At 47.7% G+C, this 14,203-nt stretch overlaps 1 protein-coding gene and 1 pseudogene across 1 annotated transcript; both read right to left on the bottom strand.

The window, feature by feature from the left end:
- Positions 1-59: 59 nt before the first annotated feature.
- On the bottom strand, positions 60-964 carry LOC119253202 (myb/SANT-like DNA-binding domain-containing protein 3; annotated as a pseudogene).
- A 1,426-nt stretch (positions 965-2,390) lies between these two features.
- On the bottom strand, positions 2,391-3,053 carry LOC119253201 (phosphatidylglycerophosphatase and protein-tyrosine phosphatase 1-like). The gene is given in 2 exon segments (XM_037520815.2): positions 2,391-2,948; positions 2,950-3,053. Coding segments are annotated over 2 exon segments (603 nt in total). The 3' UTR covers positions 2,391-2,449.
- Positions 3,054-14,203: the final 11,150 nt, after the last annotated feature.

Below are 14,203 nucleotides of genomic sequence, written 5' to 3'. Positions count from 1 at the left end.
TGTGTTTCAGACTTTCTTTGCCAACACAGATTAATTCCAAGAGCGCCACCCCCAAAGTCTTAGGGTGAATTGGGAACGGGCCAGTTAAATGAGGAAACAGGCCATTCCTTGGTAAAAGTTTGTAGTTCTCTTTCCCAATACATCTTTTTATTGAGAACTTCCATTTTTATCCTGTGTTCCTCCTCTGCCATCTCACACTCTCGCTCTATCTGCTGGATTTTGGCCACATGCACCTCATTCATTTGTATCAGCTGCAGTTGTAAGAGGGACATTTGTTGATGGTGTTCTTCCTCAGGCATCTTTTTTAAAGCACCTTCCTGAGAAGTTTTGCTCCTGTAGTTTTTTTTTTTTTTTTTTTTGGTGGGACCCTCGCCGGGCTCTCCACAGGCTGCGGGCAGCCTCACAGCCCAGCGCTCAACCGCTCCGCCACCAGGGGAGGTCCTTGCTCCTGTAGTTTTTACTGGCTGTTATTCTGACAGCTGCACAGGAGGGTTCAGGTTGAGATGTCCCGACCTCACTTACTGGAAAATGTATGGACTCTTTCTCATCATCGCACAGTTCTCTCTTTGAAACAGCAAATGATTCTTGGGCCGCGGGGTCCGGATGGAACTGGGGCTCCTCTTCCGGGGGGCCCTGGAGGAAGTAGAGCTGCTCCCCAGCACGTGGGTGCTCAGGAGGGGGCTGACGCTCCGTTTCACTTTTCATGGGCCAAAATTTTTTTGGGCCGAGCCTTGGTGTTCCCCCAGCACTTCTTCAGCTGCTTGAAATCCCTCAGGGACACGCCGGGCTGAAAGTTGCACCCGTGGGCCAGAGCCCGCCAGGTGCGCTCCTTGAGGGCAATAGTTCGGGCATCACTTTTCTTACATTCCAGCATGTATTTGTACGTTTCTACTAAAGCAAGCAGGATACTCTTTTCCAGTTCTGAGAAGTATTTGGCAGATTTTATAATTTCGTTGTTTTGCATTTTCCGCTGTGTTTGTCCTGGCGGTTAGCTAGCCTGCAGCAGCCGCGCAGCGGCCAAGGCGCCCGGGGGAGGGGCCGGCGAGGCGCGTTTGCAGGCGGCCTGGACTCATCTCACCCGGAGAGCCGCGGGTTCCTGAGCGCCGGCCAGGCCCCGCCATGCTCCGCAGCCACCTCAGATAGTTTTTAAAATACAAGAAGGAATCCTCCTTTTTATAGTTTGTGATGTCATCATCACGGTAATACTGTCACTGTGGGGGCCTCCCTGGTGGCACTAACAGTTAAGCGTCAGCACTATGAGGCAATCTGCAGCTACTGCAGCACGAGTTCGATCCCTGGCCAGGTAGGTGACCCACATGGCTCAGCAGACCACTCCTGTCTCGCCCGCTGCTCCCCTCAGCAGTGTATTTCAGTAGATCCACCTGTTCTGCTCCCCACTCTGCCTCTGGTGAGTCCTCTCACCTCCCCACCCCACCTCTGGCCTGTACCCTACTTCTTGTATGCATAAATAAATAAATCTTAAAAAAAAATACTGTCTCTGTGAGCTGAAGAACTGCTTTGAGCCTTTTGGAAATACCCTTTAAAATCTCCAGTTTAAATATCTTGGATGGGGCCTCCCCTGGTGGCACAGTGGTTGAGTGCTGCGTTGCGAAGCTACCCGCAGCCTCTGAAGCGCTGGTTCGATCCCTGGTCGCTGGCGAGGGTCCCACATGGCGCGCAGAACTCTCCTGCCTCCCGCTGCTCCCCTCAGCAGTGTACTTCGGTCCTTCTGCCTGTTCTGCTCCCCGCTCTGGCTTTGGTGAATTCTCTTACCCTCCCGCGCTTCTGACTGTACCCAGTGCTTGTATAAATAAATAAATCTTAAAAAAAAAAAATCTTAGATGGAGTTGCTACCTTTTCTAAATATCTAGCTTCTACTTTGATTTTATTGTGAATGTATTGTCATTCTTGTGTCAGTGGTGTTTTTAATCTTTATAAATTCAAGATTTCTAATAAATATATATATATTTTAAAGATTTATTTATACAAGCACTGGGTACAGTCAGAAGCGCCGGAGGGTGAGAGAATTCACCAGAGCCAGAGCGGGGAACAGAACAGGCAGACTGACGAAATACACTGCTGGGGGCAGCAGGAGAGGTCTGTCGCGCCATGTGGGACCCTCGCTGGTGGCCGGGGATAGAACCGATGCTGAAGAGGTTGCGGGCAGCTTCGCAACCCAGCACATAACCGCTGCGCCACATAACCGCTGTGGGGTGGGGGGGAGGGGGGCCCAGTTTGTTTGTTTTTTGATGCTTTTGTTCTTTTCTAGTTTCTTTTTTTTTCCCTAGCCATAAACAGTGTTATTTCAGAAAAATGAAACAAGACAAAGGGAGGGCAACTATCCATTACTTAGCATACTTCTGTTATGTCAAATCTGAGTTTAAGTTCCCATGGTCCTGTTAAACTTTTTCTGTAGTGAGCGGGGTTGTCTTCTTTCTTTCCACGTGCTTCATGTCTGCGATGTGTGATAAGTCTCCTCCTTTGGTGCCTTTGCAGTAATCTCCTTGTGGAACTCTTTGAGAACTTCCATCTGGCCATGTCTGATGTGGATGTGGGACCGGATCTTGCTGATAGCTTTTACAGCCTCCTCTGGACTCCAGTTGCTCACCTGAATAAGATATGCTGCTGCCATAGCGGCACTCCTAGAGCGCCCAGCTTTACAATGCACGTGGACACTCTGACCCTGCGATCGGTACTTGAGAGCAAACTGGACTCGTTTGTGGAGGTTAACCAAGGTTGGGATTCCGGTCATATCGATTGTGCTGAGCCGCAGCTGCTCGACACCTACTTTTTTCCACTCCTTCGAGGAGTTGCACAGAAACCCCGTCTCATACTCCTCGTTCATGGTGATCACCCCGCGCACGTTCTCGTCCTGAATCAGCCCGCGCGTCAGGCTCCGCAGCGGCAGCGCGCCCAGCAGCACCGCGTGGTCGATGTGGGGGTACCAGGCGCAGTGCGCGGCCGGGGATCTTCCCGCGGAACAGCGTGTGCAGCAGCGTCGGGTAGAAGAGCACCCGGGCCAGGCCGGCCTCCAGCAAGCCGCCGGCCGCCATCCCGCGCCACCCGGCCGGGCGCAGCGGCAACCCCCGGGCCGTTGCCCCGGGCCGTGCTCGCGGGCCGCGGCCACGAGTGGACATGGGAGGCCGGCGCGGGCCCCGCGGGCGCCGAAACTCTGGGCCCGGCCACTCTTTTCTAGTTTCTTCAGGTGCTGTTAGGTTGTTTATTTGAAAAAATTTTTTTTTTAGTGTGGGCCTGTATTACTATAAACTTCCCATACAGTACTACTTTTGGAGCATCCCATACCACCTGGTTGCTCATCTCTCCATTTTTGTTGGTATTTAGGTAATTTTTGATCTCTTCTTTGACTTGTTCATTGATCCAAGAGTTGTTCAGAAGCATTTTGCTTAGTTCCACATGCTTTGGTTTACATCAGTACTATTTTTATGGAAAATTCCTAGTTTTACAGCACGATGATCTTGAAAATGCTTGATATAATTTCTATTTTCATATATTTTTCTGAGACATGTTTTATGACCTAGTATATGATCTATTCTTGGAAATGTTCAATATGTACTGGACAACAAAGTATATTCATTTCTTTTGGGATGGAAAACTCTGTAATGTCCAATAAATCCATCTGTTCTAACACTTCATTTAAGGTCTTTATTTTTTTGTTAATTTTCTGTCTAGATGACCTGTCCCTTAGTATCAGAGGTGTATTGAGGTCTCCAATAATGATTGCATTTTTGTCAATATGTTGTTTTAGATCTGTTAATAGTTGATTTTGTAACTAGGCATTCCTGCATTATGTGCTTATTAGTAAGTGATGTCTTGTTGGTGAATTGTTCCCTTGATCATTATATACTGTCTAGCTCTGCCTTTGACTACCTTTTTCAGTTGAAATGAAACAGCAGTAAAGCAGGGTCAATGGACAGTAAAACAGTGCCAAGGTGGGGAACATTGTGGACTCTCAGCCTTGTGCAAACAGTTGGAAGAACACTCAGGCTCAGGGAACAACCATAGTGGGGTTTATTTAACGAAGATGAAATTGGAGAAACAAAGAGTTTCTAAGGCCACAGGTGACCGGCTGTCACACCCTCAGTAGTGTCTGCAGTGTCCAGTAGTCTCAAAACAAAGGTTGCTTGTGCTAGATGGCACTGCCCTGTCAATGAGGGCCTGAAGATGGAGGCACACAGGCTAGCAGTGGGTCAGGACACAACTCACGGTGGCAGTTAGAGATGCTCACTGTTGGACCACTGAGGAGACACTGATGGGGGAAAGACAAACTCCACAAACAGGTTTTATGGACCCCACCCCCACCCAAGACCAAAGAGATCCAAGACATCAACAACTACACATCCTATAATGTCATCACCACCCAAGGGAGGGTTGCTGGGAACTGAGGAGTTAAGGAGTTAAGGAGTTAAGGAGTCAGGCTTGATATATAACCAGATATATGGGTCTTGGGGGGTCTAGGTTTTTCACTGGCCTTCGCGTGCTGTTGGGGTTCCAGCTCAGCAGAACTGGTAGGACACATTTACCAATTCATCTCCCTCTCTTTCTCCCTGAGTTATTCATTTCTTCATTTCTCTTTCTTTTGTAAATAAACCCTTTATTAAACTTTTTGTATGTTCCTGCAGTTGAGTCTCATTGTAAGTCCCTTTTAAGTGTGCAGGTGAGGACCCACAGTCAGGCAACCCATTTCACATCAGGGTTGCCCTGTAACAATGCCACAGTTATCCACAGTACAATCTAAAGGCCAGGCTAATTAGCACCAGATGCTGGACCATACAGCAATAGAAGCAACAGCACCAGGAGGCAGTGCCAGATGATTGCATGCAGTGGAGAGCTCTCAAAGGTGACCAGACATAGTGTCTGCCACCTGTCAACAGTGCTGGACAGCAATGGCCAGAAGTGTTGATCGGCAATGGCCAGCAGGAGGTGGTATCAGAGATACTAGTGTTAACAGCTCTTTGAGTCAGCAGGCCCAAAGCCTATGGTGTTCCTTGCACATGATGTCAGAGGCAGAGCTGGATGCAGCTGTAGTGGCTGGGTTCCTGTGAAGGTCTATGGAGTCTGCGAAGGTTTTTGGTGGTCTGGAGTTTGCAGGGGTCCACTGAGGTTGTCTGCTCGATGCTTCTCTTCTTCGAAGACTGGCTGCTGAGTCTTTCTTCAGAGGTCTGCTGCTGATCCTTCTTTGGAGGTCCCCCATTCAACAGCCTGTTTGGACCATTTTCAACCCTAAGCATCTGATTGGTGCACCAATTAGCACCAATCAGCTTGTTTCCACTTTTCAATCCAAATAATTAATTAACTGAGCTTGAAACTGATTGGTCCATTGAGCTCAAACCTGATGCTCCATTTGCCATCCAGTGCCAAATACAAAAGGGATACCCTGGTGTCTTCATAGACTCGACCTAGCCTGAGGTCAGGGAGGCTCATGGGCTTGATCCAGCCTCAGTGGGCCCAGAGGCATTACTGCACCCCTTACCCCCTTCAGCAGGTAGGCATGCTGCACCAATGCCCCTTCTGCACAGCTAGAATAAATGCAAAGTTGGGAGGGGGGTCCCAGCGGCAGTCGAATGGGTTCCACTGGGAGCCCTCCATGTTGGTCAGGGACTCCGCAGGCTGGGAGCGGCAGTGCTGGAGCTGGCCAGTAGGGCCGAAAGCTCCCCACAAACCAGGCTTGGTGCTGCCTCCTCTCCTGGTGCAGGCTGACCCTGCTGCTCCAGCCCTGGGGGGAACCACCGCTCCTGCTGCCACTGCCAGCCTCTGCCAGCACCTGGGCCCCAGCAGGGCTGCTGACATTGGGGTTGGGGGTGGGAACCTGTGGCCACCTGCTGCAAGGCAGCTTGGGTGCTGCCCACAAGCAGTGAGCTTGGGCAGAATTTGGGAAAAGTACACACTGTAGCTGAATGTCCTTTTGGAGTTATTGGGTTCGGAGAGCTGGGTCCTAGGCTTCACTCTGGGAAAGGTTTCACCAGAGCTCCTGTTTCAGCGAGGTGTAGGTCAGAGGTGCGGGGGTGGGGGAGTGAGAGGATTCACCAGAGACACAGTGGGGAGCAGAACAGGCAGATCTACTGAAATACACTGCTGAGGGGAGCAGCAGGCGAGTCAGGAGAGGTCTGCTGTATCATGTGTGTAGCTCCCTGGCTGGCTGGGGAATCGAACTCATGCTGCAGTGGCTGTGGATAACTTCAGAGTGCTGAGTTTTAATCCCTTGCGCTACCAGGGAGGCCCTTTAATACATGTTTCTACGCCTTTTTCTTTCTCTTCTTCTGGGACCCCCACAATACAGAGTCTTTTTCTTTACATTGTTCCACAGGCCTCTTACACCTTTTCAATTTTTCAATTTTTTTCCTCTGCATTGTTCTACTTGTACATCCCCCTACATTGTGTTTTGGAGCTTGTTCTCTCCATTGCTTCTGATTCTCTGCTGCTGAGGCCCTCAACTCTATTTTTTAAATCAGCTCTAGTGTTTCTTTGCTTCATCATTTCTAAGTGTAGCTGAGTCATATTTTCTTTATCTTTGTTCTGTTGTTTCATACTGGATTTTTTTGAGTTCTGAAAGTGAAGTTTGAACATTTACTTTGAACCCTTCAGTCATGTTCTGCAGTTCTGCTGGGTGGAGACTCCTCTCACGGTTGTTTTTTTTTTTTTTTTTTTTTTTGCTCTGGTGTTTGTGTTATGTTCTTCTGTCTCATTTTTAACTTTTTTAAAAAATATTTTTAAAAATATTTATTTATTTATTTATACAAGCACTGGGTACAGTCAGAAGCGCGGGAGGGTGAGAGAATTCACCAGAGCCAGAGCGGGGAGCAGAGCAGGCAGAAGGACTGAAGTACACTGCTGAGGGGAGCAGTGGGCGCGGCAGGGGAGTTCTGCGCGCCATGTGGGACCCTCCCCCAGTCGTTGAGGAGCAGCCGGATATTGAACCAGTGCTACAGAGGCTGCGGGCAGCTTCGCAGCCCAGTGCTCAACCTCTGCGCCAACGGGGAGGTCCTCATTTTTAACTTTTTTATGGGTTGTAGTAGGGATAGAGTTTTAGACTGTTGTCTTTGCATCTGCTGAAGTAGTCTGAGGACTGGTACTGGGAGAGGTAGCAGGTATAACAGATGATTGGGGCATCGGGCACCAAGGGGTCACCCCCAATAAGCCAGGAATTTGAACTTTCTGCTGTGCTGCGGGTGCCAGACTTGTGTGGTAGAATCCACAGTGCTCTCTGGAGGGAACACAGATGAACTCAGGCACTTTTTTGGCGCCTGCACCAGTCTCTGTGGCCACCACCTGTGGCTTTGTTTTCCCCCCAGGTTTCATTACTGTAAAGGCAGGAATGGGCACTGAGCAGGTTTTCTGATCCCATGCAGACAGGGTAAAGGAGGAATCAGAGTCCTCAGTGGTTTTGCAGGTTTTTATTGGGATTACCAGGTATATGGCAGGCAGTTGTGCTGGGGGGCCGGGAGGCTGGCAGTCCTCCCAGGCCCCAGCAAATCTTTACACTTTCTCTGGGCTCTCTGGCGTTCTCTACTTCTCTCTCGGCTTCTGCTACTTCTTTCTCAGCTTCTCTTTCGGCTTCCGCTGGCGTCCCCGTGACGCTGCCCTTAAAAGCCCAGTCTCAGTCCAGGTGAATTCCACCTACCTATGCCCATACCCTACTCCAGGTGCCCGCCATCAGGCATGCATTCAGGACCGCAAGGATCCATCATCTATCCTGATGGCGGGAGGGCAGAAATTTTTTCCTTACCCTACAATTACCCACATGTGATATTGTGTTATTGCAAAATACACTTAGAAGTGTGAGCACAGGGCACGCACACCTATAATTACGAATACCCAGGCAGAGAAGCAGGAGATCGTGGAGGCTAAGAGGCTTGGTTCCTGCCTGCCTTCCTACTGCTCTGCCTGTGTATCTGGTCCCCTGCTTCAGCATTAAAGGCCTGTCAGATATAACTAAGGCTCCAAAATTCTTTTTTCATTTTCCCGAATCAACCATGAACCTGCCTGGCCTGGGATGGTTATACAACATCCCCTCTCTGTTATCTGCACAGTCTTAGTGTCGCTTGTGGTCTTATATCCACTTCTACTTGAGGCTATGTTTAAGTACTAGATGCAGTGCTGGGCACAGATTGTAGCTGATAGGGGGTCATAGGCCAGGAGTTGTTCTCTTTTCCTTTCCAACATATAGTCTTTTAAAAAAATATTTATTTATGCATATAAAAACTGGGATATAGGCCAGTGTGGGGGAGCGGTGAGAGGATTCACCAAAGAGAGTGGGGAGCAGAACAAGCAGACCAACTGAAATACACTGCCAAGGGGAGCAGCAGGTGAGACAGGAGAGGTCTGCTGTGTCATGTGGGTAGCTCCCTGGTTGGGATTGAACTCATGCTGCAGTGGCTGCTGATAGCTTCATAGTGCTGAGATGTACCCCCTTGTGCCACCAGGGAGGCCTACAACACATAGTCTTATCCTGGATGTTTACTCCTGTTATTAACAGGTGCTTGAGCTCTAGTTCAAGTATTTCTTTGTTTTAGATTTAGCCCTGAGGGTTGGAGCAGCAGGTGTTTTGAATATCTGAACCTGGACTTTGAGTAGTAGCCTCATCTGTGAGGAAATTCAAATGCTCTCATTTGCTTCTCACCTCTGATTCAGGCTACAGCTGCTCCATACAGCTCAAGCTAGTGGTTTTTGGTCCCCACACTGCACCCTAACCCTGCTCTCCCTCCCAAGTGTCAGCTCATGTGCTCCACTATCCCATGGAGACTGGGGTCTCAGGATTCCCCAGTGTTGGCTTGTGCTCCAGTCAATAGCTATAGGCAGCCCTGCACATCAACCACCTCTCCCTCTTTTGGGTTCTACTGCCCCATTATCACTAAATAAAATTCACTTAAAGTTTTTTCTACCTTTTCCCACAGGGCTGTTGCTCCTAGTGTGCCTTATGGTCATCTTTCTTTCCCTTCCTTCCTTCCTTCCTTCCTTCCTTCCTTCCTTCCTTCCTTCCTTCCTTCCTTCCTTCCTTCCTTCCTTCCTTCCTTCCTTCCTTCCTTCCTTCCTTCCTTCCTTCCTTCCTTCCTTCCTTCCTTCCTTCCTTCCTTCCTTCCTTCCTTCCTTCCTTCCTTCCTTCCTTCCTTCCTTCCTTCCTTCCTTCCTTCCTTCCTTCCTTCCTTCCTTCCTTCCTTCTTCTTCCTTCCTTCCTTCCTTCCTTCTTCCTTCCTTCCTTCTTCCTTCCTTCCTTCCTTCTTCCTTCCTTCCTTCCTTCCTTCCTTCTTCTTCCTTCCTTCCTTCCTTCCTTCCTTCCTTCCTTCCTTCCTTCCTTCCTTCCTTCCTTCCTTCTTCCTTCCTTCCTCCCTTCTTCCTTCCTTCCTTCCTTCCTTCCTTCCTTCCTTCCTTCTTCCTTCCTTCTTCCTTCCTTCCTTCCTTCCTTCCTTCCTTCCTTCCTTCCTTCCTTCCTTCCTTCCTTCCTTCCTTCCTTCCTTCCTTCCTTCCTTCCTTCCTTCCTTCCTTCCTTCCTTCCTTCCTTCCTTCCTTCCTTCCTTCCTTCCTTCCCTTTTTCATGCATACAAGAACTGGGGTACAGACCAGATGTGTGGGAGGGGAGAGGATTCACCAGAGACAGAGTGGGGAACAGAACAGGCAGATTGACTGAAATATATTGCTGAGGGGAGCAGTGGGCAAGACAGGAGAGATCTGCTGCGTCATGTGGGAATCTCACCAGCTGGCTGGGATCGAACAGCTGCAGAGGCTGAGGCCAGCTTCACAGTGCTGCGCTCAACTGCCTGCGCCACCAGGGGAGGTCCATGGTCTGTTTTTCTCTCAGGAGTTTTAAACCTGGTTTTACTGAAATTTATTTGAGAGTCTATGGAAGAGGAGAGCCTGTCATATTTGCTCTGCTGGACTACACTGGGTTTGCTAGTTTTTTTTTTTTTTTTAAAGATTTATTTATTTATGAATACAAGAACTGGGATACAGGCTGGAGGTGCAGGGTTTGAGAAGATACACCAGAGACAGAGTGGGGAGCAGAACAGGCAGACTGACTGAAATACACTGCTGAGGGGAGCAGCGGGTAAGTCAGGGGAGGTCTGCTGCGCCATGTGGGTTGCTTCCTGGTTGGCCGGGGATTGAACTCGTGCTTCAGTGGCTTCATAGGTTGTGTCTTAACCCCTTGCACCATCAGGGAGGCCTGGTTTGCTAGTTTTTTGCTATTGCTTTGATTATTTACATTTTGGATTGTTGCAGGCTATCTCTGTGCCAAGTATTAGCCTGATGTGTAAACTTAAGGTCTTCTCAGGTGTCTTCTGGACCTGCACTTTCCCTCGGCAGGTGTGGTCACTTTCTAATTTTTCCCCCCATATATGCATTTACTTTTGTCCTAGTCTTTCCTGTGTAACTCTCAAAAAGGGATAAAAGAAAAAAAAAAAGAAATTGTGTGTGTGTGTGTGTGTGTGTGTGTGTGTGTAACGATGACAGCCTTTTAGAGTCCCTGGAAGTCACTTCAACCAGAGGGGCAGGAGTATGCAATTAGGGGAGGGTGTGAGTAATGTCTACCCACCTCTTTGCACCTCTGTGATCACAGTGGCAAACAGCAATCAGAGTACAGATTCCAATACTTGGATGACAGGTTCTTCCTGCCCACTCTGCCTCCTGCAAGCTGTATGCCAACTGCTCCACGAACTAGAGCACAGCTGCCTGCCGCAAGAGTGAGGGCAGCTGCTACCATATATGGAACTAAATGGACAGGAATTGGCCACAATTACCTCCCAAACCTTCCCTTGGAAATTGTAACCCTGCAGGAGACTCTAGAGTTCCATCGTTGCATTTGACAGACACTGCCAGTGCAATTGCTGTGTGGGTAGTGAGATAGATTTCTGATGCTTCCTGCTTCATCATCTTCCCTGAATCTTCTCTGTTTAGACTTTTGAGAAACTGGCAGACTGTTTTCCACAACAGACAAACCATTTTATATTTCTTTTTTAAAAAAAAGGTTTATTGATTTATACATACACGAACTGGGGTACAGGCCAGAGGTGCGGGATGGTGAGAGGATTCACCAGAGACAGAGTGGGGAACAGAACAGGCAGACTGACTGAAATACACTGCTGAGGGTGTTACAGAGCAACCCCGATATAAAACGGGTTGCCTGACTGTGGGTCCTCACCTGCGTGCTTAAAGAGAACTTACTAATGCTAAACTGCAGACACACAGAAAAGATTGATAAAAGATTTATTTACAAGGGAAGGGGAAATGGGAAATGAATAACTCAGGGAGAAAAAAAGGGAGATAAATTCGTAAATGCGTCCTACCTTTTCCGCTGACCTGGAATCCCAATGACCACAGAGCTGGCAAAAAATCGAGCATGGCGCGTGGCCAGAAGAGCACCCCCCCCACACATGGTCAGTTAAATACTTAACAGAGAACATAATTGCTTAACTCTGCCCTCAGGTCCTCGCAACTCTCCCTTCGGGGATCATGGAATTTGTAGCTCCCAGTGTCTTGATGGAGTGGGGGTGGAGTCCACAAACCCTGTATGGAGTTTGCTCAGGACATCCTTTCCCCTAACAATTGGAGCAGTAGGCAAGTCAGGTGAGGTCTGCTGTGCCATGTGGGTCACCTCCCTGACCGGGATCTAACTCATGTTGCAGTGTCTGTGGATAGCTTCATAGTGCTGATGCTTAACTCCTTGCACCACCAGGGAGGCCCCCATTTTATATTTCTAACGGAAATATGAGTGTTCCAGTTCTCCACTTCCTCCCCAGGACTTGTTCTTTTCTTTTTTTAAAAAAAAATTAAAGCCAAGGGCCTCCCTGGTGGCACAAGGGGTTAAGTCACGGCACTATGAAGCTATCCCAGCCACTGCAGCATGAGTTTGATCCCCAGCCAGGGAGCAACCTACATGGCACATCAGACCTCTCCTGTCTTGCCCGCTGCTCCCCTCAGCAGTGTACTTCAGTCTGCCTGTTCTGTTCCCCACTCTGTCTCTGGTGAATCCTCTCACCTCCCAAACCTCTGCCCTGTACCCCAGTTCTTATATGCATAAATAAATAAATCTTTAAAAAAAAGAATATGTAAAAATCTTTTGTGTTTAAACTAGAAAAATCTCGAATGTATTTATACCAATAAAGTGCATGAAAAATCAGTCTAGGGAACTACAAGGGGCAAACTGTATGGTCTGATCGAAGAGTTCCCACCAGGCTGCCTTCACTTCAGACCACCCACAGGTTTGGAGCCCCCCAGGGCCACTTTACTTGACAGCAGTTGACTACAAATTCACTGCAATGACTCAGAGAATTCATGCCCGGAGGCGCTGCACTCATATCACATTTTTTTTTATACTTAATGATTAACAACTAGAAGTCGTGAAATGATGAGATACCAAAGATGAAATTTGGGGGAAATTATTTATTTTCCTAGGGTTTGAGTTTTATTTATTTTATTTTCTCACATTGTTGTTCCTTTTTATACAATAGTTGATTTCTCCCCTCAGGTGCAGTCCCCATCCCATCACCCGTGCACCGGCACCACAGTGTCTTGCGCTCTTCACTCCCCTGTTTTGACCTCTTTCCCTCCCCCTCCCCTGCTGTATGCCTCCAATCCTGCAGGTTTGCCTGCAAGTTTTGTCTTCTTTTTTTTTTTTTTTTTGAACTTTTGTTTCCTTATATTCCTTTGTTTTGGAGGTGGGGTTTAATTTTTATTTCTTTTTAAAAATTTTATTATTATTATTTTTAAACAATATTTTCTTCCCCTCGCCCCCTCAGGTGGAGTCCCCATAGAATTTCCTTCCCCAAGTCACCCTTGCACCATCACCTCAATCTCCTGTTCTCATTCCTTCCTCCCTCTGAACCCTCTCCCTCCTCCTCCCCTGCAGTGTGTCTCTGATTTGTAATGGTCTGTTTTTGCTTTGTTGTGTTTTGTACTGTTACTATTGTTTTTTTAAACTGATGTCTTATTTGGTTTCCCTATATTCCTGTTATAAGTGAAGCCATCCGATATTTTTCTTTTTCCTTCTGGCTTATTTCACTGAGCATAATTCCTTCTAGCTCCATTGCTGTGAATGACATTGGTTTATCTTTTTTTTGATTGATGTATAAAATTCCATTGTGTATATACCACATCTTCTTGATCCAGTCTTCCATTTTAGGGCATTTGGGTTGTTTCCAGGTTTTACCTATTGTAAATAGTGCTGCAATAAACATAAGGGTACAGGTGTTCTTTTGAATCCATGTTTTTGTGTCCTTTGGGTAGATCCCTAGTAGTGGAATTGCCAGATCATATGGTAGCTCCATTTTTAGTAGACTGAGGAACCTCCAGACAGCTCTCCATAGTGGTTGGACCAGTTTGCACTCCCACCAGTAAAGTAGGAGAGTTCCTTTTTCACCACATCCTTGCCAACATTTGTTGTTGCTTGTTTTTTTGATACGTGCCATTCTTACTGGTGTAAGGTGGTATCTCAGTGTGTTTTTTTTTGAATAGAGGCATGTTTTATTTATTTATTTATTTGTTTGTTCATTTGTTTGTTTATACATGCACTGGGTACAGTCAGAAGCCGGGAGGGTGAGAGAATTCACCAGAGCCAGAGCAGGGAGCAGAGCAGGCAGAAGGACAGAAGTACACTGCTGAGGTGAGCAGCGGGCGGCAGGAGAGGTCTGCGCGCCATGTGGGACACTCCTCCGGTGGCCGGGGAGCAGCCGGGGATCAAACCGGCACCTCAGAGGCCACGGGCAGCTTCGCAACCCAGTGCTCAACTGCTGTGCCACCGGGGAGGCCCTCAGTGTGGTTTTGATATGCATTTCCCTGATGATAAGGGATGTTGAACATTTTTTCATATGCCTGTTGGTCATTTGCATTTCCTCTTTGGAGAAATGTCTTTTGAGTTCTTCTGCCCATTTCTTGGCTGGATTATTTATTTTGTTTTTGTTGAGCCATGTAAGTTCTTTGTATATCTTTGTGATCAATACCTTATCAGTTGGATGGATCCTTATATTCCTTTTATAAGAGAAACCATCAGGTATTTTTCTTTCTCCTTCTGACTTATTTCACTGGGCATAATCATTTTGGGGGAAATTTAAATGCAAAGCCTCTGGGCATCTTCTCGTGCAGAGTCCTGGATATTATTGCCTCCTATGTGCTATGATGTGTTACCTAGAAATCTAAACCGAAACTTCTGTGTTTCAAAGAGTTTATTGTGATTTGAATACATACCGCAGGTGTG

This window comes from Talpa occidentalis, unplaced genomic scaffold (assembly GCF_014898055.3).
Source record: "Talpa occidentalis isolate TD23 unplaced genomic scaffold, MPIMG_talOcc4v2.1 talOcc4.2, whole genome shotgun sequence".
Taxonomy (NCBI): Eukaryota; Metazoa; Chordata; class Mammalia; order Eulipotyphla; family Talpidae; genus Talpa; species Talpa occidentalis.
The sequence above is the reverse complement of the archived record's forward strand: the minus strand, read 5'-3'. Positions and strand labels throughout refer to the sequence as shown.